The following is a 25331-nucleotide window of genomic DNA, read 5'->3' on the forward strand; positions in this document are numbered from 1 at the left end:
CCCCCACAGCCCTCATAATTGTTTGTAGGGAAAGGAATTGCTTTGCACAAAACAAAAACAAAAAAAGTTCATGGTGGAAACAGAAATTTTCCTGAAAATTCTAAAATTAGGTGAAAAAAGATTAACTTTTGCAACAGTGTCAGCTGGCTCTTTAGTGAGAGGAAAAAACTACAAGATGCCTATGCCTTGCAGATCTGGTAGGCTCAGGTCTAGGGGACTGTGACAGAATGTACGCCTGTGTCCACACCCTACCCACTGTTGTAATAATCTTTGTACAAAGTATGCCTTGTAGGGTATCATCTGCAAACTCATTTGCTAGTCAATATTCTCCTGATAAAATATGTGTGACAACACTGTAGGTGAAGTTATAAGATTCCACTGTATGGTGATCTTAACACATGTTCCAAACTGAGGTTGGCAAACTTGTCTGTCTCAAACAAAGGAACGTGCACTCTGATTACTTTGCATTTAAGCAATAAACAAAGTCATCAAGCAGGAAGGGTAGACAAAGAAACCTCAAACAGGTAAGAAAAAACAGCAGGGAACATCCTTCTCCATAGATTTTTTGTCTCCTGAATCTCAGCTGGAAATGTTTTCCAGGAGGGGGACTAACACTATAAAAAGAGACAAACACCCCAAAGGAATCCCTCCTCTCTTCCTCTCTCTCTCTCTGTTCACTGCTTAACTACATCAGAAGCAGGGCCAGCTCCAGCTTTTCTGCCGCCCGAAGCAAAAAAAAAAAAAAAAAGCCGCAATCGGCAGCGGCAGTTCAGAGGCAGGTCCTTCACTCCTACTGGGAGTGAGGGACCTGCCGCCCCGAATTGCTGCAGGTGCCGCCCCTCTCCCTTGGCCGCCCCAAGCACCTGCTTGTTAAGCTGGTGCCTGGAGCCGGCCCTGACCAGAAGGGACACAGGAAGCAGCCATTGAACTGGCGAAGGGATCCTGGCCTAAGAAGTTTGGTCAGTAAGACTTCTGGGAGCATGTGGTGAGAAAAACATTGCTTTGAATGTAACATAGTTTAAGTTAGGCCCCAGCTGCATCTTATCTTTTCCTTATAACCATTTCTGACTTGCATTCACTTAAAATCTTTCTCTTTGTAGTTAATAAACTTGTTTTATCTAACCCAGTGTGTTTAAATGGATGTGTCTGTGAAATTCCATTTGAGGTCACAAGGTGTATGCATATTATTTCTATTAAAGGAATACAGACTTTGTATGGATTTGTATTGTCTAGGAGGGGGCTGGACAATACAAGACATACATTTCTGGGGGGAAATCTAAGACCTGGAGTGTGCTGAGGTCACTCTGCAGTATAACCAAGGCTGCTGAGGCCAAGGAGTGGCCGGCTGTGCAGCACACACACATACATGGCTGGGAGTGACTTGCATGCTGGAGGCTGTTTGTGAGCAGTCCAAGCTGGAGGCTACAGCAGCAAAGCAGTGTAAAGGGCACCACGGGTTAGAGGGCAGGGGTGACACAACTACTCATTAGTTTGGATTGTACCCTGGTACATCACAGGAACATAAAAAAAAAACCTTCTTGAAGGAGTCTTCTGATATCTGTCTTCATCTTCCTTGTCCTCGAGCTAATAGTGAGCTATTGCACTATCCAGCAGCATCATTTTTGTAGTGGGCCACTTAGAACTGACTTGATACTGAGGTATAAAGCCCACAGGCTCTGCCCATGCTTCAATAACTGTCTTAAGAACAAGTGTTGGTGCTGCAAGTTTTTCATGGTAAATGTAGAGGGAAATCATGGAAGAGTCATGCTAACATTGCATGTTATGGTCTATAGAAAACCCAAATGCTATTGCAAAACAGACTTCAAAGTTTTAGGGCTCTTCACACAATCTCTGATACTGCCTCTTTCCCCTTACATAATCTTTTTGTAGTCCAGGCATCTTTTTTTTCCCTTCACAAACATATTAAAGTTTTACAGGGTGACTTGCAACCTCTTTTCTTTTCCCTTGTTTTCCTGTACTGCTCTTGCAGGCTAACACTCAGAATGCTCACCGCCAGTCTACCAGTCTGGTACTTTGTGTCCCTGCAGTGCTGTCTCTAATCCCCTGTTTCCCAATAGAACCCCAGGCAGTCCTGTATAATGCTTTACAAAGGCTCTCAATAAAGTTTGTAAAGCCATTTATCTTCACATCCACCCACTTGCTCCCCCATCCACCCACTCACCCTCCTGTGTCCCACACCAAAATCCCCAGATGTCAAATGTTATAGTCTCTTCCTTTTTAAAGACGTTGGCATTCGTGGATTCATGTGACAGTCAGTCATAACTCAGCCAGTGACTCCTATTACAGCCATGACAAATAGGTTTAATAGACTTTTGACTCCAACCTCAGAGAATTGGCAGACAGAAGGACATTCTATGACATCCCTACCCCCCAGAGTGTGTGGGGGAGGAGGGGACGAGGTGGGCACTTCTAAAAGGGAATGGGAAGATTACCAGGTGGGGTGATGTTCCCTGAGATCCCTGTTGAGTGGTGTTCTTATTAATAATAATATAATACCTAACTCGGTAGATTCAAAGTGCTTTATGAAGGAGGTCAGTATCATCTCATTTTACAGATGGGGGAAACTGAGACACAGAAGGGACGTGGCTTGCCCAGGGTCACCCAGAGGGCAAGAGGCAGAGCCGGGAATGAAACCCAGATCTCCTGGGTCATAGTCATGTGCTCTATCCACTAGACAACACTGCCTCATTGTTTTTGCCACTGTCATTTCTTTGGGTCCAATAGATTTTTCCACTGTGCATGAGAGGAAGTTTGGGGGCAGGAAAGGCAGGTCTTGCTGTGAAAATTGTGGCAAATGATGCATGAAAACACCACATTATTTTGCCAGACTGGCACTCACTGCCATTTCTTGTTTCCACTTCTCTCGTGACAGGCGTTCCAATACAGCTACATCTTACTAATCACCTTTGAGTCCTACACCCTGTAAATATGTGAGCATCCGCCTGCACTGCAGTTCAAGTTTTCTATCAACTAATACATTTCCACACTTCAGATATTTAAAAGTAGCAATATATAGCCTCTGAGCTATCAGTTCAAATCCAATTTAGGTCAATAGAGACCAAGAGCCATTGCCATTCATTGACTATATAGTGGTATTCATGAAGTTAGTTGGTCTCAGTACAGGTCCCAAAGAACACATTACACAAGCCACCACCAAATAGTTGGCATTAGTGTTCCCCTGGTTGGAAGCCTTAGCAAAGAAGCCAATAGGCATGGAGACAACTACGTACAGCGTGCACTCACAGAGCTGGTCTCCATGTCTGAATTGAGGTATCCACTGGGAGAGCACTGCCTTTTTCCTGCGCTTTGTGGAGAGAAAGCTTCAGCTTCCAAGACTGTCAATTCATTACCTTTCATGAGAACTAATTCATACCAAACAAAATCAATGTGAAGAGGAGCATGCCCAGCCCAGATCAAGAGGTTGCTCTCCATTTAAATGCTTAATAGGATCCTTGATATTCCTACAGAGCAACCCAGGCAAACCTTTCTGCTGTAACACAGCATAACCCACTCACCAGGCACATAGATGTAGATATCCTTCCCCTCCACCTCCCCGTCCTCCTCTTGAGTATGATTGTAGTAACAAGTGTATAATCCGGTATGAGCAGCTGAGGCATTCCCCACTTCCAGCAAAGTCACAAAGAGACCACTGTTGTTCTCTTCATTTCTAATGTCTATTCTGTGGCTTCCTTCAGCCATTGGGTATTGCCAGGTCACTTCGCTGTCTCCAGAGCATTTCAGAGTAAACGAGGCATTCAGTTGCACGACCATTTCATCTCTATTCGGAAGAACAGTCGGCAATGGAAGCTGGCAGAAAGTTAGCCATGGTCCTGTCAAAGGAAATGAATAAGTAACCAGTTACTAAGCAGAACATGCTCACCACATAGATGTGAGAAAGGATGAGTGATTTATCTATAAAACAGCCATGTTTATGGACAAACCAGACATACTAATCTCCCTGTAAATGTGCCCTTTTGAAAGCAGTCACAGCATTTCCCTATAGAGGGCAAAATAATTCCTCTTTGAACCTCTCAGACAAAATACTGTTCATTTCAGTTCAGTCCGACTTTCATCAAGAAATGAAAGACAAAGAGTTTAAATTAGCGATGGCTCTCAACCAAAACCCCAGATCCAAACAGCCCCAGACTTTGGGAGCATTTTGTGCTAGATCAACACCTGTATCTGAATATTACAGCTGACCTCTATTTCTGCAATGGGCTACAGAAGTAGCCTGGATCCAAACTTTGGTTATGTCTCCACTGCAAAAAAAAAAAAAAAAAAAAAAAAACCTGCGGCAGCAAGTCTCAGAGTTTGGCTCTACAAATTTGGACTGTGCTATGGTGCTAAAAATAGCCATGCAGACATTCCAGCTTGGGTTTTTAAGCCCACCTCAAAGCCCAAGCTCCAGCTCAAGCCAGAATGTCTATGTGGCTATATTTAGTGCCATACTGTCAGTCTTGCAAGCCCAAGTCTGTAGACCCAAGCTCTGAGATTCACTACTGTGAGTTTGGGGCTTGAGGGGGGAGCAGTTGCAGTGTAGACATACCCTAAGTGGCTCAGGCCCACCTCTAGTTGAAATGTAGGGAAGATATAATCAAATATAACCATAACTCATTGAACAAGATATTGTAATGGAGTGCTTTTAATGTGCAATCTGGATTTACAAGGCCAGGTTCTCAGGTTTGGGCAAGTTGTACTTTGGCTGGCCAAAGGCTGGCTCAGTCCCCACCCTAAGTGAGAATCCCACCCAGCACCACAGCCCCCGAGACCCCAGAGAAATCATCAGGGAGGTAGATAAACGATTTGTATGCCAGAGGACCAACACAAAGCAGGTTTAGTGGCGCCAAGGACTGGGCCCATCGTGGTCTCTGTTCTGCTTCTCAAGCCATTGCAAGTATTTTACCTATATTAGCTAGTAATGCTGGCCTTTTTTATATTTGGCACTTTGAGGCAAAGCCTGCCCCGCCTCCCCATTTCCTTCTGTTGATATGGAAGGCCTGCTCGCCAGTGCAGTTATGTTAGGGTTACCATTCGTCCGGATTTACCCGGACATGTCCTCCTTTTTGTGCTAAAAATAGCGTCCGGGGGGAATTTGTAAATAACTCAAAATGTCCGGGATTTCCCCCCTCCCCCGGCAGAGCAGAGCAGAGCGAGCGGCTGGGAGGGCTGTAGGAAAGTCACGGGCTGGACTCCGGAGCAGCTGTAGAGGAGCTCCGCCCTGCATTCTGAGCCGGCAGCTCTCCCCTGCAGCCCGGCTCCGGCAGCACTGTGCAGGGCCAGGGACCGGGTTTTGTTGTGCTGGGGAGCGCAGCCACGTGTACGGCTGGCACAGAGCCCAACACCCTGTTCTGAGCAGCAGGGTAAGGGGGCCAGGGGGCAGGAGAAGGGGCAGGGAGGTTCTGGAGGGGGCAGTCAAGAAACGGGGGGGGGGGGTCGGGAGTTCAGGCGGGGGCTTTTGGGGGGGAGTGGAGAAAGTTTTGGGCAGTCAGGGTAGAGGTAGGGGGTAGGGTCCTGGGGGGCAGTTGGGGGGGTGTCTTAGGAGGGGTCAGTTAGGGGGAAAGGAACAGGGAGTCTTAGGTAGGGGGTGGGGTTCTGGAGGGCAGTTAGGAGCAGGGGTCCCAGGAGGGGGCAGTCAGGGGACAAGGAGCGGGGGGGTGGGGGGCTGGGAGTTCTGGGGGGGGAGCTGTCAGGGGGCAGGAGTGGGGAGAGGGATCGGAGCAGTCAGGGGACAGGGAGCAGAGGGGTTTAGATGGGTTGGGAGTTCTGGGGGGGGCTGTCAGGGGGTGGGGAGTGGTTGGATGGGGCGTGGGAGTCCCAGGGGTCTGTCTGGGGGTGGGGGTGGGGATAAGGGTTGGGGCAGTCAGGGGACAAGAGGCAGGGAGGCTTAGATAGGGAGTGGAGTCCTGCGGGGCAGTTAGGGGCAGGGGTCCCAGGAGGGGGCAGTCAGGGGACAAGGAATGGGGGGAGGGTTGGGGGTTCTGGGGGGACGGGAAGTGGGAGGGGCAGGGGCGGGGCTAGGGCGGGGCTCCTCCCGTCCTCTTTTTTGCTTGCTGAAATATGGTAACCCTAAGTTATGTGGCACAGAGTAGGAGGATGCAGGGATCCCACCCAGGCAGCCTGCACTCTGCTGCACATCATGGAACTCTGCTCCCATGTGCTGCTGAAGAAACTCTGGCGGGAGAGACGTGGCATGACTGGTGCATCAGCAGTGACACAGATCCACTGGCCAAACCTCTTCCCTCCAGAGAGAGAGAAGCAGCTGCAGAGGTTACTATAGCCCTGAGGCTGCAATAGTACCTTCACGGTGGATTCCATTCCCCTCCACCAGGAACTCCCTTGTATCATATCCATTTAATTGGGCTGCTCACAGGCACCAAGCTGTGATCCTTAATCAGTAACAAAAGATGGACTGTCCACAAAAATATGAATATTTTCAGTAGATTTAATCACAGGCTTGGGACTGTGTTCCTGGCAGCTTTTATTATAATTAATGTCAGAAAAAAAGAATTTACAGCCGCTTAACTGATCATCTGTGCTGTAATTCATGATCACTGATCACACTGAAAACAAATCTATCTGAAACATTGACTGTAGCGCATTGATTTAAGCCCAGATTTACAAAGGAGAACGAATGAAGCGACACAGGGAATTTAGGAATGTTACCTGTCAGGAGACATCCCAGGAGCAGGAATGTCCTTGGGGAAGTACCCATCACTGCGGACAACTGAAACAGAAAAATAGAAAAGCAGGAAAAAGTAAAGTTAGTGAACTAATTGATAAAGTCAATGAGCTATTTGCAGTGCTTCTGACTCCATCGCCAGTTTAGGAGTACATACTGCATATTGCATACAGAGCTCTCTCCGGAAAAGGATATGGACACAAATTCTGCACTCATGGCCCAATCGTGCTGAGCACCTTCTGCCCACAATCCCTACAGCACCTTGCAGAACTGGGCCCATAATTACATTGCTCTATGCATGGAGTAACTCCACAGAAGTGAATGAAGTTGCAATGGAATTACATCGGTGTAACTAATGGCAAGATCTGGCCTTTGGACTGCTTACAAAATGGGATGGTAGCAATTCTGAGAGAAAGAGTATATTTAAAACCACTTTCTATACTACAAAATACCATCATCTGCTAAAGTTCTATTTTACCACTGTATCTACTCTTTAGCTTGTTCAATAAATGCATTTGTTTCATTTAATACGAATTCCCTTGATCAAGAGACCTTCTATTTAAAACACACGCTGAAGCTCTCTGGTAAAACACAAGAGAGAGCACAAGACTGCAGTTGTGTTTCTACAGTACCTCTTTTCTCAAGCAGCGTGAAGAATAATGGATTATTTGGAGTTTTCTGGCCTTCTAAGCTATACAGAGCAAATTGCCATAAAACAGCAGGCAGTGTCCAAGGGGTAATTGCAACAAATAACTGTCTATCTACACTATATCCACGGGATCTCCTTTGTCCGCATGCTTATTGACCCCCTCAAAGAATTCTAGTAGATTGATGAGGCATGATTTCCCTTTACAAAAACCATGTTGACTATTTCCCAACAAATTATGTTCATCCATGTATCTGACAATTTTGTTCTTTACGATTGTTTCAACCAATTTGCCCCGTACTGAAGTGAGGCTTACTGGCCTGTCGGTGCCAGGGTCACCTCTAGAGTCTATTTTAAAACTTGGCGTCACATTAGCCATCCTCCAGTCATTTGGTACAGAAACTGATTTAAATGATAGGTTACAGATGATACTTAGTAGTCCTGCAATTTCACATTTGAGTTCCTTCAGAACTCTTGGGTAAATACCATCAGGTCCTGGAGACTTATTACTGTTTAGTTTATCAATTTGTTCCAAAACCTCCTCTAATTACACCTCTTTTTGGGTCAGTTCCTCAGATCTGTCACCCAAAAAGAATGGCTCAGATTTGGGAATCTCTCTCATATCCTCAACAGTGAAGACGGTCTTTCCTGCCTCTTGCCACATGTGGAACAAACATATAAAGCAGTGTTGCAAACCAAAATGTGTTTCATACATTGTGAAGGACTTGAGCAGTGTGGTGGCAACATAAAGATTTACAAACTACACCTCTACCCCCATATAACGCTGTCCTCGGGAGCCAAAAAATCTTACCACATTATAGGTGAAACCGCATTATATTGAACTTGCTTTGATCCACCGGAGTGCACAGCCCCCCCACCCCCCACTTCCCCCCGGAGCACAGCGTTAAATCCGAATTCGTGTTATATTGGGTCGCGTTATATCAGGGTAGAGGTGTACCAGCTAAAGGAACATATGCAACAGCTTCAGAAATTCAACAGACAGCATTCCAGCAAAGACAAGCCATTCAGCCTGATTTTGCAATTAACAATAATGGCCATGTGTTTATGTATCTGCCTCCCACTGATAACAGACTCTGGGACATCAAAGAAGTCCTCTGGTTTCAGCCTCTTTTCTCACTTTTATCACATTTATATCCTGTATTTCTTTAGATAAAGTAACCCACTGTACATCTTTAAAGAATTCCCATACTCTGCCTTATTGATTTGACTGCTAACAGCTCGCGTTCCCCAAGACAGTGTTACCCATACTGTCTGCCAGGTTTCCTTTCGCCTTTACAGATAGAAGGATCTCTTACCACAATATATTGCTTTTATGGACTATTCATTGAAAACAATGCAGTCTATAAAGAAATAATGTGGATCTTATTCTTCCCTTACCCTGATGCAAATCTGGAGTAACTTCACTTGAAGTCAATGAAGCAAGTGATGCTGGTATAAAAGCAGTATAAGTACATGGAGAATCAGGCCTATAATACCCAGTGTAACTATGGGTGATGACACTATGCTGTGACATAGTCAAACAACTTAGCTACCATGCAAGCCAATGGGAGCTAAGTGCCTGAATCCAATGCAGCAATGTAGGGATTTACTAAATGTTCATTGACAGACTGGCTGCTCTTTGAGATCTTATTCCTTTGATACCTTCCATCGATGACATATTAACCTATGGGACAAGGTCCAGAGGAACCTACAGCAACTGAGAAAGAGAGAATAGGGATACACATATGATTCTTCATCATGATTCCAGTTTGAATGGAATTGCACATTGTCATGCATCTAAAGAACAATGCCATGCCAATGGGTTCTTGCATATGCTTGCTTTGCCTGTTTGCCTAACTCAGTGCCAATACTTTAGGCAAACTATTGGTGGGAGTAAGTATATTTAGCTCCAGCCTCTAACTGGGCAAAAAAAATTGTCTCATCCCAGGCAAGAGAAAGAGTTAGTCCATCCCAGCCCTCCATGCTCTTTATTTTAACTATTTTCATTTAGTCCGCTTCAGTAAACACCCCAGGTTCAGTTCAGAACACCCCACGAACCTAATCCTTATCTGATGTAAATTGAGTCAATAGAGCTACACTAGCTGAGGATCTGGGCCAAGGTCATAAGCACATGTGCAGTGTATGCATAAATATGGTGTGATTCTTCATTCCTTGGACACCCACTGATTATAATGGGAATAGGGAGGCATGCAAAGAATGTTAGATCTGGCTCAAATTTCCAAATTAGTCTGCCAATATATATAAAGCAGAGTGTATAGAGTAAAGCAGTAATTGTATTTATTTAGATTTGTTAAGTGATCTACATTAAATGTTAATATTTCAGTTACTTATTTAGATGATACTAAATCATGAAAGGAATATAATCAAAATCTTGATTTATAAGGACCTGGTATGCCAAACGGTTGCTATCAAGTACAATGCTTACCACCATGAGAAGTTCCATTGACTGTGGTGTGTAATTCAAAACAAAATTTGGTAAAATTTGTATCCAGAATGTTGTGAACCTTGATGGAAAAATCCATATAGAAAATAATGAGAGACCCAGTCATTCATTCTGCACATGCTAGAGGGAAAGCACCAGCACTATGGGGAGGAAAGAATGATATTAATCTTTCATTCTGTCATAAATTAGGCAAAGATCTTCACCAGGAAAGTAAAATTGTATATCCATCGTTAAATTACAGAAAATAGCCTCATTTCCCATTTGGTACCAGTCACCTGCATTTAATCCAATTGGCCACATGATGGCAGTGTTGATCCACACTAATGCAGCCAAACTGCATTTCTTTGGCAGAAAGGAGCGTCAGTCTCAGAGGTGGTAGATGGAATTTGAACGACTCCAAGTCTCCATGGATCAACTTGAAACTGTCATTTTATACGGAAATTATTTTAACTTCATATGAGCAATAGTCTTGGTAAAAAGACTTGATCCTGCAACGTTTACTCACACCTGCAGTACTAGTGGAGACTGTTGCAGAAGCAGGTCGAAATACTATTATCTCTTCAGGTTTTGGAAACATAATGATGAGATTATCTTAATTTGGGAATGATTTTGATTCATTTAGTGCAGGTTCTCCCTAAAACTGGCTTCTCTGGGGAAGCTCTGAGCTTTTCCAGAAAAGGCTGGATCAAGGTAAGAAAAAGGAAAACATTGGATGAAAATGGTGTGCTTTACTACGTTGATGTAAATATGTGGACATTGCCCCCTGTAACTTTTCTTAGTCATTGGCTCCTTTTGGCCGCCCCAAGCAGCCAAACAAACAAACAAAAAACAAAACAAAAAAAGCCACGATCACGATCTGCGGTGACAATTCGGCAGAAGGTCCTTCGCTCCGAGCGGGAGTGAGGGACCGTCCGCCGAATTGCCGCCGAACAGCTGGACCTGCCGCCCTTCTCCGAAGTGGCTGCCCCAAGCACCGGCTTGGTAAACTGGTGCCTGGAGCCAGACCTGAGTGAACAATAGCAAGTTCTGAAGATTTCCATGCGTGCTAAGAGGAAAGGACAACGCAAACCAAAACCAAAAACACTTCTGTGTCTGTCCACTTAAAATACACTAGCAAAGTGCAGTTTAAAATTAAATATTTTTTCTTAAAGAGAGGGTTGCTCTACTGCTCCTTTCAAAATATTTACATTCAGGGTGGCCTGAATATCTCTCCTGTACCACAGCAAAGTAACAGTTATTAAATATCAATTCTAACTCTGTATTAAGTTCTTACAGTGTGTCCAGCACTATACAGGACACACAGGCAGCAATATCTGTCCCAAAGAGTTTACAATCTAAGACCCTCATCCTGCAGTCTGATGAATGGGGCAATCCCCATGTTTAGCCCCTTTGACTTCATAGAGAGAAATAAAGCTTTCCCCTTGCAGATCAAATTGCAGGATCAGGGTCTAATTTTTTAAAAAGAGACGACAGTTTAAAGTGGGAAACCCAAAGGAAAGTTTAACTTGAAAGCCTGGGGGTGGGGGCAGGAGGTTCTGTCTGTTTGCATTTTAAGCTATTAGCACTTTTGGGGGGGGGTGCAGTGAGGCAGTCTTCGGAAAACCCTGCTCTTTGAAACAGCTGAAACAAACCTCTTTGGCTCAAGGCCATCAGAGTATGATATGCATCCAAACCCTAGTTTTGACCCAGAGTACAATACAAAGAAAATGAGGTTGAAAATGCACCTTACTACATCCTGCTTTCCTTGGTACCAAAATCTGTATAAACCACCCTGCTGTATGAAGATCTCTTTGTAGCCTACACATCTGGTGACAAATAATAGCAAATATGGCCCCAATCCTACAGTCAGAGCCACGCTGGCAGAGTTCTGTGCGTCCCCTCCCCGCACACACTGATGTAATTGCAGAAACAGAGCCATCATTTAAAAGTAAGATGACCAGGGGAACCTGGTGTTTGGGGATTCTGAAATTCCCTTGAACTTTTTACATATACTTTCATGCTTCTTGACACTTTATCAAGTTTTTGGACATATTTCTCTTCATTCAAATCATTGCTTAGCCAGGGACATTTCTTTAAAAAAAAACTGAATAGAAGCTAAGAATGAAGATGCTTGTTTGAAGATCATACTTCCCTGATTCTAGGGCATTTTTTTTAAAAGCCAGATCTCCATAGTTCAAATTTTGCTTGAGCCAAATGGAAGATGAACCTCAAAATCTTCGATTTCTGTCCTAGAAATTGTTTTTGTCTGATCCTGTCTCTGAATCCACTGACACAGCCCCTGAGTCTGGCTGGAGTGACATTGACTTCAAGAGGATTCTGGGTTGGTGCAGGGAACTGCACTAGTAAATCCCATGCCAGGATCGGCCCCTGAGATTGGAAATTCTTGCGGTCAAGAACCATAGGCCTGATTCCTCAGTGTGTTGCTCCCGCTTTACAGCAGTGTAACCCCATTGAAATCAAGCAGTGGGACTAACCTAAGGGGACGGTACTACTCAGACACAGTCTAGAATCTGGCCAATATGCCGTAAACATCGTAGGACTCAGGCGGTAACCATAAGAATGACTGCTAGGGGGCAGTACAACACTGCAAACGGCTTTTGCCGAGCCCAGCCTGCCCCAGATTGGATAATCTACTCCTGCCTCTTCCCATGGGAAAACATTGTCTGGCATCATCCAGCCTATCCACCACCTCACACCACACAGGCACCAGCCCTGCTCTCCGGCGCTAGCCGTTTAGCTAACGCCTCGTCCCCCACTCCCTCCCCAGAGCGCTGCCGAAAGCAACCTCAGCACTTCTGTTAAACCAGGCCGGCTTTGTTAGCGGGGGAAAGTTTCTCTGGCTGCCTTTTTTTAACTGTCGATGCTAACAAATGGTGAACGGTTAGGTATGTTCTCGCCACCTACATCCCGCCCCCAGCTTTATGGGAGGAGGCTGAGATGTTTCCCTTATGCACACACGGAAACGTATGGCACTAATTGCTGGCAGGGAAAAAACTGCAGAATCAACATTCCTATAGATTATATATATACACACACACACAGCTGAAGGACGGAGCTCTGTAATTCTTCCCTTCCCCTCCTCCCAGACCTGACTCAGATGAAGAGGCCACTAATTTCCTTCTCTCCCTATGGGGCGCAACCAATTCTCTGCGAGAAACCAAGGTTTGAGATTTCAACCTGGAGGAAACTGTGTCAGATCCATCAAACCATTCTTCTCCCCAACTCCGCTCTCACTAGGTCACGTTAAAATTTCAGTGTGGGTTCAAAACCAAAGTACACACACTCACACATATGGAAAATTCCTGGGGAACTTAATAGAGATGAAACCAGTAAAGTCCATGGAAATTGAATAGGGTGCTATGAAAACTACTCTAAAACCCCCATACATTTCAATAAAAAAATGATGTCCTTTATTTGAACAAAAATCCTATGTCGGGGAATATAATTCTGGATTACATTAAAAAAACCAACCGTGTGACCCCTTTCTGTTAAAGTCTACAGGACTTTGGCATTATGGCTTGGATGCACATACACATACACAAACAGGACTCAACTGGGAAGCCCAGTCAGTCTCCATTGCCAGAGAACAACTGGACATTGTAAAGACTGCCTTGATGTTATCAGTTTGTTTAGTTTGGGGGGGGGCGAGGAATGTTTACATTCACACTTTCAAACTCCCTGTTCTGTTTTTTAAACGTCTGGCTAACGCTTGCCACTTATTGACTGACTCCGAGATAGTGAAGGCCAAATGATGTTAGGGTACCCCGAAGCGAAGAAAGTCAACACATTTTAGGGAATCCTTATCTATAATGTTTACCATATTGGAAAAAGCCGAGGGAGCTGAGAGTTAGCGAGAAAGGATTAACTTAAAGAGCCCAAGAACAATGAGAGAACCCAGCAGTGACGTCAAATTTCAGCCACTTCGCTATTTTCATAGGAAACAATAGCAAGACCTTTGCCAAGCTGAAGCAACAACCCTTAGGCGAGCCAGACAGAAACGAAACAAGAGGTGGGGAAGAGCCCCACAAAATCGGTCTTCACTGGGGTGAGTCAAATGTTTTCCAAGCGCCACATTTCCTTGATCTGTCGCGCTTGTTCAGAACTTCTTTTTCAATCCCCTCCCCAAGTCTTAGGGGCCCACTTCAGATACGAATCCTAGGCCACAATATTCCATGTACCAGCAGATCTCCACAGCGGCTGTGGGGAATCTGCAGGGTCCCCTAAAGCCGCTTTTCCGGGGGGCTTGAAGAGGTTAGGGATTCACTCTGTCTATGCAGGATGCCCGGTCTTCTAGGCGATCCGAGGCTGAGGACTCCCCTGCGCAGATAAAGGCGTCCACTAGGGATAGAGGGAAAGAGTTTCTCCCTCTGCCTGACCTCAAACCTTCTCAACCCGGGAACGCTCCATGGCTGACACACGACGCAGTTACAGCTGGACGCGCTCGGTGGGGCGAGCGCAATCCGCATTCCGCGGACCACCTGTCTGATGAATGGGCACGGAGAGAGAGGTGTGCACGCCAGACATTTCACTCCCAAATCTGCTCCCGGGGATGCAGTTGTTTGCAAGGCGCTCTTCGCAGGGATTATTGGACATCTAGGTGGGACGTCGCCAAAGCAATTGGAGAATTTGCATGTGGTGGGGTTGAAAACTCCGGACAGAAAATAACCCTGTGATCCAGGCAGCAGCGCAGTTAAAGCGATGTTTGTCATTGTAATTACCTCACAGGAACTAAAGGCAGCACGCTCTCCTCTGGGATTTACCCCAGTCTCTGTTCCCAGACGTGTTGCTGAGTCTTGAGGGCTGGTGCTGGCTCCTTAGATCCATCCATCTTGCTCCAAAACACGGTCCAGCCCTGTTCTTAGGAGTGTCTACTCGCTTCTGGGTCCCAGTCCAAAAATGTTGAGCAATGCAGCAAAGAGCCAAGAAGCCATTGCCTAGTCGTCTCGGGACTTTTCCAGGGGACTCCAGCCTGGCAGGGTCAGCAAGTTTCAACCTCAGCGCCCGACAAAATCCAACCAAACACCTCACAAGGGCTGATGGTCCCTTACACTCCCTGGGCACAACCCAAAGGGCTCGTCCGTCTGGGCTGCGGCGGGCTGCCAGGGACGGGGCAGACAGCTAGGGGATGCTGGCAGCTCTGTGGCTCTGGCATCGCACGAGGAGCGCAGCTGGGTGTGTGTGAACTGGGACACCGCCAGGTAACAGCCCAGAGAGCAGAGTTCAGCTTCCCCGCTTGCAGGGAGAACGGAGAGCGAGGTGTAAAAACCGCCGGGCGCAAGGATCGGGGTGGGGGATGATTTGCCCCTGCAGACACACAGTCCCCCGCCAGTGGAGGGGGCTCGGGAGGGGTAGGAAAAGACGAGGGAGGGACAATGGAAGAGAGGGACGGCAGATCGGACCTGATGGAGGGAAGGAGGGCTAGATAAAAGCCAAGGGGGGATTGGGACCACGGCGACCAAGGGAGGGTCCGAGAAAGACCCTCCTCTTACCTCCGCCAAGCCCTCTCAGCTCCCCGCGTACGCTGCCCCGAAAGCTGATCCGAGCTCCACGGCAAACTCGCCGCTTCCCTTCCAGTTACGAGATTCCTCCGCCGATCCCTGTCTTCACACAAAGGGCTTCACTCCAGATTGGCGATAGAGGGGCGCGGGATCGCTCCCAGCCCGGCGGCAGGAATGCGGCGCGGTGGCCCCTCCGCCCCAGCCCAAATGTGTTTGTCATTAGCGCAGCCTTTCCGCCAGCGGGGCAGCCTCGTCCAGACAGGGGCCCCGCGTCCCCCGAAGGGTGGTCCCCGGCTGCCGCCCCCCCAGTCCGGACTGTCGGGGGCCCCTGGCCCCACCACTCCCGGGAGATCGCTGCTCTCTCCCCTGCCCCCTGGCCACTCGAGCTCCTGTTCCATCCATCTCCGGAGCCGAAGGGGATCGGTGATACGTGTCCATCCTTCGCTCCTCGACCAGTGCCCTCGCTGCCTTTCTCGGGGTCCAGCGAGTGCCCCGACCTCGCCCGCCCCCCGTCTCCATCCAACCCCCCATCGCCCATCTCCACAGCCCTCTCCAACAAAGCGCGCTGCCTCCATTCAGAGCGTTCTCACTGGAGGGGGAACGCGTCACCTTCCCGGGACAAACCACCTTCCCAGCCCTAGCAACTCCCCGTGCGAGCCCCCCAAGGAGGGAGCTGCCCGCCGAGGAGCGAAAGTCTCCAGCGCCCTTTGAGTCTCAGGCGCAAACTTCCAGAGTTAGGGTTTTCAGCGAGGATCCCCTGAGATGAGCCGCCCCCGTGCCCTGGCTCTCCAGTCCACACAGGGGCTGATCCCCAGCAACCTTCCATTCCTTGGATCCGGATCGGCAACGTCCACTGGAATGAGCATAAAAAGTGGAACTCCCCCCCCTTACCTTCCCGTTCACACGTTAATCCGCAATGAAAAGTCTAGAGAAAGAGTCAAAAATATGTCCACGTCCTCTCTGACTTTTCCTCCTCCTCCTCCTCCTCCTCCCTCGTTCCCTCCAGTTCAGACTGCAGTGCTCTCAGAGACCGCGTCTTGTAATTGATTCGATGTTAGAGTCCATCCTTCCAAAACTAATCATTTGCTTTAAGTAAATAGCTGTCAGGAAATGAGCCCCCCCCCCGCCCCTTCAGAATAAGAGCCGCCCTGGTCCGGTCCGCGCCTGAAGCCCAGCCTCCAGCGGCTCTTACGCAGGCAGGGGGGCCAGTCAACCTCCAGCCGGGGAGAGGAGGGGCGGCAAGTGGAGCCATATGGCCGGGGAATGGGGGGCGAATTTGAGAGTTTTGCACTGCAGGGGGAAAAAGTTTCCTGAAAACCCACCGTGTTCCCAATGGCACGAATGAGCTTCCCTCCACACACGCTCTGGGCAGGTGGGCGGCTGCTTAGGCTGGGGTCCCTCTCCCAGTGTCAGGGCATGGATGAAGAAGCTGAGATGGAAATGAATTGGTAGCTTAGTGATGTCTTTGATGCCCGACTGAGCTGGGGCTTGCTATAGAAAGGAGGATGGATGGATGGCTGTGAAGCGCCTGGCACTCACAGATAGAGGCGAGCTCCTGGTATTTATGAATGAAAGGAACAACGAAAGAGAACGCTGTCCGAACCCTGCTCTTTCACACGGGAGGATCATGTGCTCTAGCCCTCTCTTCCTAGACTTGCTCAACTTCCAAAGCCACCGCAAAGCATTAAGGAGCTTGGACAGACATTGCAGTCGAAGCCTTTGGGGTTTGAATGGCTCGGTTTAGAATAGTCTCCGGCCAGAGCTTTGATCCCCAGCCGGGAGATACACGTATCTCGTCGGGCTCGATTGTTGCTATTTGCTGGAGATAAGTGTGTGTGGAGAGAGAGAGAGAGAGACTGAGATGTAATCGTGGGAGTCAGATGGGGCTGCTCTTCGTTTTCTGGCTAGCTCCTACGAAACGAGGCACAGCGAGCACAGCTTCGTGCCACTGGAGTTATTCAGCTGTTGGGTGCGAGGGGGCACTGCAGCCCCAGGAATGGGAGCTGAGGTGCGTTTTACATCCCCTTCTCCAGGGCAGAACTTGGGGTGGGCAGGGGTGCGTGCTGCCGGGGAGGGTGTCCTAGAGGAATTTATGTTAAAATTGCGTCCTCGGTTTTTTTTCTGCACAGCTTTCCCTTTTTCCCGCCTTGCCTTTATAGGCGCTCGTCCTTCGTTCGCTACTAAACAAAAGAAGTTTGTTCTCAAAGTCATGCAATAGACTCTGGTGGTTTTCTCCCTCCCAAACGAAGGAGAATTGGTCTCTGAAGCGCAAATCCCCCGAAGGGACTGGGCAGCGAGAGCTGTGAAAGGCAGGGAGTGTAATCGTATTCAAACTGAGAGCCCTCTGGCTGCGTTTGCAGGGTCCCCCCTCACTGGGTTGTTTGGTGCTCCCAGTGCCTGCAGCCTTTTGCGTGTTCTCCACCAAGGCATCTTCGGCTTGGGTGAGTGCACAACCTCACTATTGCTTCCACATGTTCCTTCAGGAAATCATTGGAGGCAGATATATGAACAGCCCCTTGTTCGGAATGCTAACAGGATACCGTAATGCTTGTAAATAAATACCAGGCTCCAATCGATCAGCAAGCAAGGAAAAATATAAGTAGCTTGGAATTATTTTAGCTACAAGGTTACAAATGGCCTTGCTCTTTTATCTGGTGATGGAGAGAGGAAAAACAAAGCCTCTAACGAAAATGATCAACCCTGCATGGTTACAAGGGTTTAAATAAAAGTGAAATTCGGAATTTTAAAACAAAGCTCACATCAATCACAACAACAAGGAGTCTGGTGGCACCTTAAAGACTAACAGATTTATTTGGGCATAAGCTTTCGTGGGTAAAAACCTCACTTCTTCGGATGCATCACTCCAGGATCGCAAAGAACTCTTTAGTAGCTTTGCAAAGTAGCTTTGTTTCGGCTGGGATTTATTTGCGTGAATATCGCCTGGGTATTAAATCCCTAAAACGATGAAGGGGACATCTGATGCTGTAGTGTCCGGACCAGATGTGAAGGGAGAGCCACTCTTGCAAAGAGAGAAAGAGAACAGAGAGAAAGAAAAGAAAGGAATGTTCCTTCTGGTTGTAATTACCTGTCTAATTTGAATAATGCTTTTGTTATGATCATTAACAAACATTCGCTAACTGCTTCCATGTGGGATCCCACAGCGTTTAGAGAAAAAGTAAAGGCACCTTAGCAGTACAGTTCTTTGGAGGATAATCTGGTATTTCGGGACCTAGCGTCTTAATTACTGGCTCTATCAGCCATCTATAACATGAAATATGTATCTAGCGCCTCTCCTCCCTCAGGGTAAATACAACGTGGCTAGTTACAAGCCATAGGCCCTGTCCTGCTCTCACGGAAATCAATGGCCAAACTCCCTTTGCCTCCAGCTGAGGTTAGGATCGGACCCAACGTGTACACGCCTCCGAAGCAGGAAATACCGCTAATAATCCAGTTTGTATTGACTCTGTTTCTGGCTTGTTGCAGGGACCGGTGCCTGAAGTTCGACATTTTCAGCCGTTTATCTTATCAGTCACCTAAGTCACCCCATTCATTACCCAGGCGAGCTGACTCCAGCCCCCTCTGTGTCACTCGCCCTGCATGGCTTACACAGGGAAGAGCGAGACGCCCTTTCCATTCTGTTGTTCTAAGATCCTACAAGATTGTTGTACAGAGTAAAGCAGGGGGCCATGTGTGGTCCCCAGCTTAGAAACAGGGCGAGAAACCTTCCCATTTACAAGGCTGGGTGTTTATTATTTTTTTCTTATCTAGGTATCTGGTTGATAGAAAGCAGTGGAGATGCACACCATATGCGTGCCTTTGGCTGGAGGGCTCCGTTCTGCCCCTGTTACTATTCCGGCCGCCTCCGGGCCATTTGCTGGGGGAGAGAGAAAGAGAGAGAGAGAGACCCCACTGTGCTCCTGTCCCACTCCTCTCCGTTCCTCCACTTATTGTGCTGAGAAACAGGCTTGGGAAATGCAGGGATCCTGTCACTGATCACTGAGTCGTGCGGGGCGTGCAAAAACATTGATGAGGTGGCACTCCAGTGTCACATGTAGCCCACTTTTGCAAGCAACGGTGAGGAATGGACGTGAAGCACGAGCTTGGGGGGAGGGGTTGAGGTTAGCGGAGGGAGAGAAGGAACCTGGATGGTTAAGAAACCAGTTTCAAATATAATTCAGCATCTGGATATTTTCAAACAACCCCACCCCCCCAGCACTGTGGTTCCCCATGGCTTTGCCAGAATCAGCCTGTTTAAGGGTGATGTGTTGAAACAAACCGTCGGTCCTCCTAAACAAGCCCTCTCCCCCCAAACACGGCTTAAGCCGTTCACATTCCTTCCCCGTTCGGCTTCTGTGAGAAATTTTCTTATAATTCGAATTCCATCCAAGCGCAGCTGGATTCGGATTCATTTCGCAGAGCAAAGAGAAAGCGTTCGGCTGCTTTCCTTCGCTGCGCATCGAGCAAATAGGTGTTAACCCCTCCTGTAAGGCTTTTGGCCCTACCCCACGTGGTTCAAATGCCCCCCTTTCTGTTACAAACGCTTCCAACGACTTAATGGCAAGGGCAGTTCAGCCTGAAACCGAGGGCATTGTGCTCTCGGGGGGACTTTCTTTCCCAGACTGTTTATGTGGCAGACAGATGGGAGCTTCGCGTCTTAAACAAAACATCGGGAGCCCAGCTGACAGGGCTGTTGCCTCAAAGTACATGTTTACACTTCAAACCTATACTTCAGCGTGTGTATACACAGCAGCGCTGGCCCCGCCAGCAAGGCAATGGTAGATCTTATCCACAGATCAGCTCGCCAGTGCTTCAAAGCCCAGATCTCGTGGTGGGTCCAAAAGCGGAGGGGAGGAATCCACATGGAAAAGGGGGTAGCCGGGGAGTGAGGTTGAAACGAGCAGCGGTTCCTTGTCCAGAGCTGCTCATGTGGTCTGTTTATTGCGCTGGGAGCCTTCAAGCTGCCTCTCTGGCCCCCGCAGCGCTATTGGTCCCCAGGAGAAGAAACAATTTGCTGTAAATAATGACCCTTTCCTGCGCGTCCCTCTGGCCCAGGGGCGAGATGGGTTGAGTTTAACTAGCTGAGCTATTAGGCAGGCTAATGGTTTGTTAATTTGGATCCCTGTCCTCTACTGTAGCGGGACAGAGCTCGCTGGGCTCCCTGGCTTTTATGTGTGCCTTCATGCCGCCCTCCAAACCTGGCAGCATCGGATCGGGCACTGTTTTTAACGGCCTTCATTTGTACATGGGGTCGGGATCAGATGGAGCGGGGATGGAGTCCTTTGTCTCAGCTCGAGGAGGTCTGGTTTTAATTATCCTTACCCATGTTTAAGCATTTACAGCATGGACTTTGAAGCATTGTGCTGACCGATTTCATCTAAACCCCTCCTCTTCCCCGCCCTACCTTTGTGACTATCTCCTTGAAGCTGACACTCTTTTAAAGTCAGGGACACGCATCTCTTGTACTTTTCCAGCTAACTTTGCTTATTTCCCGATACGCTCTAAGGTGGCGAGCTACAAGGAATGAACTAATCAATCCCTTGTTTTGACCTGGCTCCTAAATAAACGACCGCTTGAATCTCGTAAATCGGATCTGTGACTTTTCTGCACAGAGCCTGGCCAAACCTTGCTAAGCACCGACACTCAGGTTGGCACGTCTGGTGCACTCCCAGCTGTAACCACAGTTACCTGCGGCCGAGTAGCATTCAGAAAAGTGAGAACTTCTTCCCTACTGTAGAAAACATCACGGAAATGACTTTCCAGCCCGATCCTTAAATTCGAATGCACCCGTGAGCAGCATGTGCATCAGCGGCCACAGGAAATGGCTTTTGGGAAATCATTTTTGATCCCCGGCCAAATGAGCCCTACGAGCGAGAAACACTGAAACCAAATTCCCTCGCGTCTCGGGACGTTTTCATAAGCAGCCTGATTTCCACGCGTCTGCAGCTTTTGCTCTGGAATCGTTAAACCACTTAGCATCATCAGAGGTTATTCGAGTCACTTCAGGACGATTTCTTAAAGGGCTGCTTGAAAGGCTAGGAGAAACAACCGCGTTTGGATTGGGTTGGTGTATTGCCCTCCCCCCCCCCCCCCGCGATGTCACCTTTAGTTTCAAAGCACAAATCTTGTTTCAAGCGTTGAACTGGGAGAAGCGCCCCACCAACCCCCCGAGAAGGGGGCTTCTCAACGCCTCCACTTCTCGCCACATTTGTGGGTGGGGGGCACAGCAAGAGGGTTCTTATCCCTGCCAGACTAAACAACTAGCCGAGCAAGTAAATCAAGCTTCCCAGAGACACTACACTGGCCGTTGTGAAGACAAAAGCAGAGAGGAGAAAAAGAAATCCAGTCCTCACCTCGATTGAGTCTGACAAGGCTAGCCAGGCCCTCTGCTGACGTGCACACATTTACAGTCTCCCTGTGATTTTTTTTTCTTCCCCAACACCAGTTCCACTCAGTCTGTTTGTTCAACATAATTTGGCTTTGAATAGCAGGGATCCAGTGACACTGCAGGGGAGCTGAGCCAGACAAAAGAAGTTAACGGTTAGTTCTCCCCCCCCCCTTCCTCCTACCTTTATTTTTATTCACAACATTGTTGGCTAAGGTAGTTGTGCCCAAAGTTTTTCTACTGAGACTGCTGCAGCAACGTGGAGATGTTTTACTCATTGTTGCATTTGGCTTTTAACATTAAAGGATGTCCCCCCTCCGCACCCTCCCCAAAAAGGCTGAAAGCTTTATTCTCTGAAAACAAGCTTTGTTTTCCTTCGGCTCCTGCCCTGGGTGTTGACTGTGGCAGAATAAACAGGCTGCTCTGGGCCTGAAGCAGCCCTAACCCAGTTTAGGGGTGAGGTCATCCAGCCCAGAGAGGCAAGGAAAAACTGACTCTTTGATATGCTCGCTGGAGCAGTCAGTATTTCCATAGGTCCCCCGTGCCACTTTTCACCACTTTCTGCCATTAGTTCCTAAGTGAAATTGCTTTCCTCGGCCTTCTTAAGAGACAGACAAACGCATATCCTCATATTAGTATTTATATTACAATACTTAGAAGCCCCACCCAGGATTGGTGCACCAACTGTGCCCGCATAGCAAGAGACAGTTCCTGCCTGGGAAGAGTTAACAATCTAATTAGCCCAGGCAGGCAAATGATGGGAGGAAAGAAGCACATTATTCCCATTTATACCCGGGGGGGCTGAGGCACAGAGAGATTTGCCCAGGAAGGCTGTGGCAGAGCTAGAAATTGGTACAGAGTTAAATGTACCGTTGGTAGATCAGATAGATGGATAGGGTAGGACACAGGTATGAAAAAGTCAACGAATGTCCTCAAAAGCAGGGGAGAGGGACATTGAACATAAAAGCCTCCAGATGGCATGAGGATGAGCATTAAATCCTAACGATCTGGGGTGTGTTGTTAGTCAACGAAAGGATTATTAATCTGCGTGCTATGCGACTTTCAAAATATCACGGTATGAACATCTGTTAGATGGTTGGGGAAAAAACGTCTGCAGACTGCTGCGGCAGTAGTAGTATTGCACAATGTGGGCTGGGGCTTGTTGTTGCAAGAGTTTAGTTGATATGGGACGCTTTCAAGCAATTTGGAGGAGGTGTCTGCACTATTCTTAAAATCATAGTAACTCCCTTGTGCCTTCATAGGGCGGGACAGTTAGAGAAGAGTAAATCTTGGAAGAAATGTGTAATCTGTGAAACACTGAAACATTTCCTGGTGGCTACAGTTAAAACCACTAGAGGGCACTCCAGTCCAACAGAGAACTCAACCTCTTTCAAGGCGCCTGGCAACAGACCAAAGTGACATTGGTCAAATTCTGCATCGACAATTCAAATTTTACGTTTGTACATAGCATTGCCCCCGTCTCGCTGAAACCAACTGCTGCCTCTATTCACTACAACAAAGACAAATACGACTCCTACTTAGGAATCTCCATCATGAATTCTTCTCATTTGCAGCCAATTTTATTTTATGAAGATTTTCTGCTTACTGTTGCAAAGGATGCTGGTGGTTTCAAACAGGCTATATAATGTAGGTGTGAATGTGAGCGCTTTGCTGGGAGACGACCCAATGCAAAGCCGTTGTCTGAAGGTATTCATATGCCTTGCTACACTTTAGAACTGTTTTTTTGTTTTTTTGTTTTGCCTCTAAAAAATATTCATTTTGGAATGAACTGTTAAATATTCATAATGCCCCAAGACAGTTCATTCCTAAATGATTGATTAACAGAATTAGATCTGTTTGGTCTATCAGTGCTTTCTGCATCTGATCATGAAAGGAACCTACCTTTGTTCTTAGTATTGTATACATACTCGGCAGTGCTAATCTGAGGCCGGTCAGATTCACTGCATGTATGACATTCTGCTGATAGCTCCCCCAGGGAAGTGGCAGCAGGGATGAAGGTGGCCCAATGAAGCAGAGGTTAAGGCCCAGATCCTCCACTGGGGTAGATCCGCACTGATCCACCCCAGCTGACAATCCCTCTTAGTTGCCATATTTAATTATGGACAGAATTCTCTTAGGCTTTGTTCTTTTAAAAGTCTCCAGTCTGTTCTATTTGAAATGTTTTCAGTCTACAACAATTAATGGATTACAACAGCAAATCAATGTTGCCAAATTCAGACAACGTTGTTTATGCAGTTATTGACTATCAGTACCATTCCCCTTTACAGCCTTTGATACGGTGAGATCTGACAACGCCTTGCCAGCTCCGTTCCTAGATAGGAAACCTGAAAGGAACATCCAGCTGCTGCAGGAAGTTTTTTTAACCCAAATTATATTTTGAAAACTAAGCACTATATGAATTAGGCCAGATTATGTTCCCTTGTTTAAATCTGGTGTAAATTCATTTAGCTCGGTGGAAATATTCCAGATTTAAACTGGTATAACAGATAAGAATGTGGCTGCCCTACATGTCTTTTCTTTGGCAATAAAACCAGAGATGTACTGCAAAGACAAATAATTCAAAACAGAACATCATTTGGGAGCCCTTTTATTTAACATATGCTATAAGGGTTTTAAAGACATTTATTCTCTATGGTAGCAGCATTTTTAAATGTTCAGTTTGGTTCCAGTAACCAAGTTAACCCTTGAGAGCAGAATATGTTTCAAGTAACTGTGTGCACATAAATATATCATTCTGCAGGAAGATCAAATAATGTAGAAGTAATTATTTAACTAAATTCATTAAAAAGAATATCAAGGATCCAATTGTTATTTTAGCACAAGAACAGGTCACATTATGATTGGCTGGGGGTTGTCATGTGATAAAGCAGCACATTTCCTTCTTCTAGCTACGAGTTACATGCAGGTCACAATAGTCCAAAATATTTGGCCTACATTATTAGAGGTGGCTAGTAATTTTGGGTGCCCAGCTTGACACATTTGGAAAGAGCCTGATTTTCAGAGGGCATTTGCTCAGTAACTCTGAAAAGCAAGCACCTCTACCGTGTCTCAAGTTGGAGCTCAAAAACTGAAGCACCCTAAATCACTAGTAGCTTTTGAAAATGTAGGCCTGCCTACATAACTCCCCATGTGTCAGGATGGCACTATATCTTTTAATGGCCACCCTGTCTGATATCAATGTATTTGTTTAGCTTATATCACTGATATAAAATCAGCTTATCATAAATTTTTGGAACCCCAAGATGTCTCTGGGCTTGATTTATGTAGCTGAGTGGTGTGTTCCAGGCAGGATTTAAATTCTCAGAGATTATTTCCCAGAGCTCCCCATGCCCCACCCCCATTTGGGGCTCCAGGCTTCAGCTAAGGGTGTGTGTCTCGGAGCTTGAGGATTGCCGGGACTGGGGGCTTTAGCCCCACAGGGGGAGGGAGGAGAGCAGGGGCTCCCACAGGTTTGAAAGTATTTACTGGAGCAACACTTCAGATAGCTCCATCTGAATTTAAGCCCTGGTTCCAGGGCTAAAGTGTTGGCCCCGCTGAAGTCAATAGGATATTTGCCGTTGACAAGAATGGGGCCAGGATTTCACCCCAGGTTAATAGGAGTGTCTTAAAGGTGGGCTGCA

The 25331-nt window shown here is 47.2% G+C and overlaps 1 protein-coding gene across 2 annotated transcripts in view; it reads right to left on the reverse strand.

Moving 5' to 3' along the window:
• PDGFRA (platelet derived growth factor receptor alpha) overlaps positions 1-16353 on the reverse strand; it is a 51397-nt gene extending 35044 nt beyond the window's left edge. Inside the window, exons 1-3 of one of the 2 annotated variants that reach the window (XM_005299106.5) lie at positions 16200-16353; positions 6685-6745; positions 3537-3851 (exon numbers count right to left, since the gene is read on the reverse strand). In XM_005299106.5, coding sequence (XP_005299163.1) covers positions 3537-3851; positions 6685-6733 — 364 coding nt within the window. In that variant the 5' untranslated portion in view covers positions 6734-6745; positions 16200-16353. Of the gene's footprint in view, positions 1-3536; positions 3852-6684; positions 6746-9792; positions 13591-16199 lie in introns of those variants that run through there. The other variant, XM_005299104.5, reaches the window with a different exon arrangement.
• Positions 16354-25331: the final 8978 nt, after the last annotated feature.

This window comes from Chrysemys picta, chromosome 5, assembly GCF_011386835.1.
Source record: "Chrysemys picta bellii isolate R12L10 chromosome 5, ASM1138683v2, whole genome shotgun sequence".
Taxonomy (NCBI): Eukaryota; Metazoa; Chordata; order Testudines; family Emydidae; genus Chrysemys; species Chrysemys picta.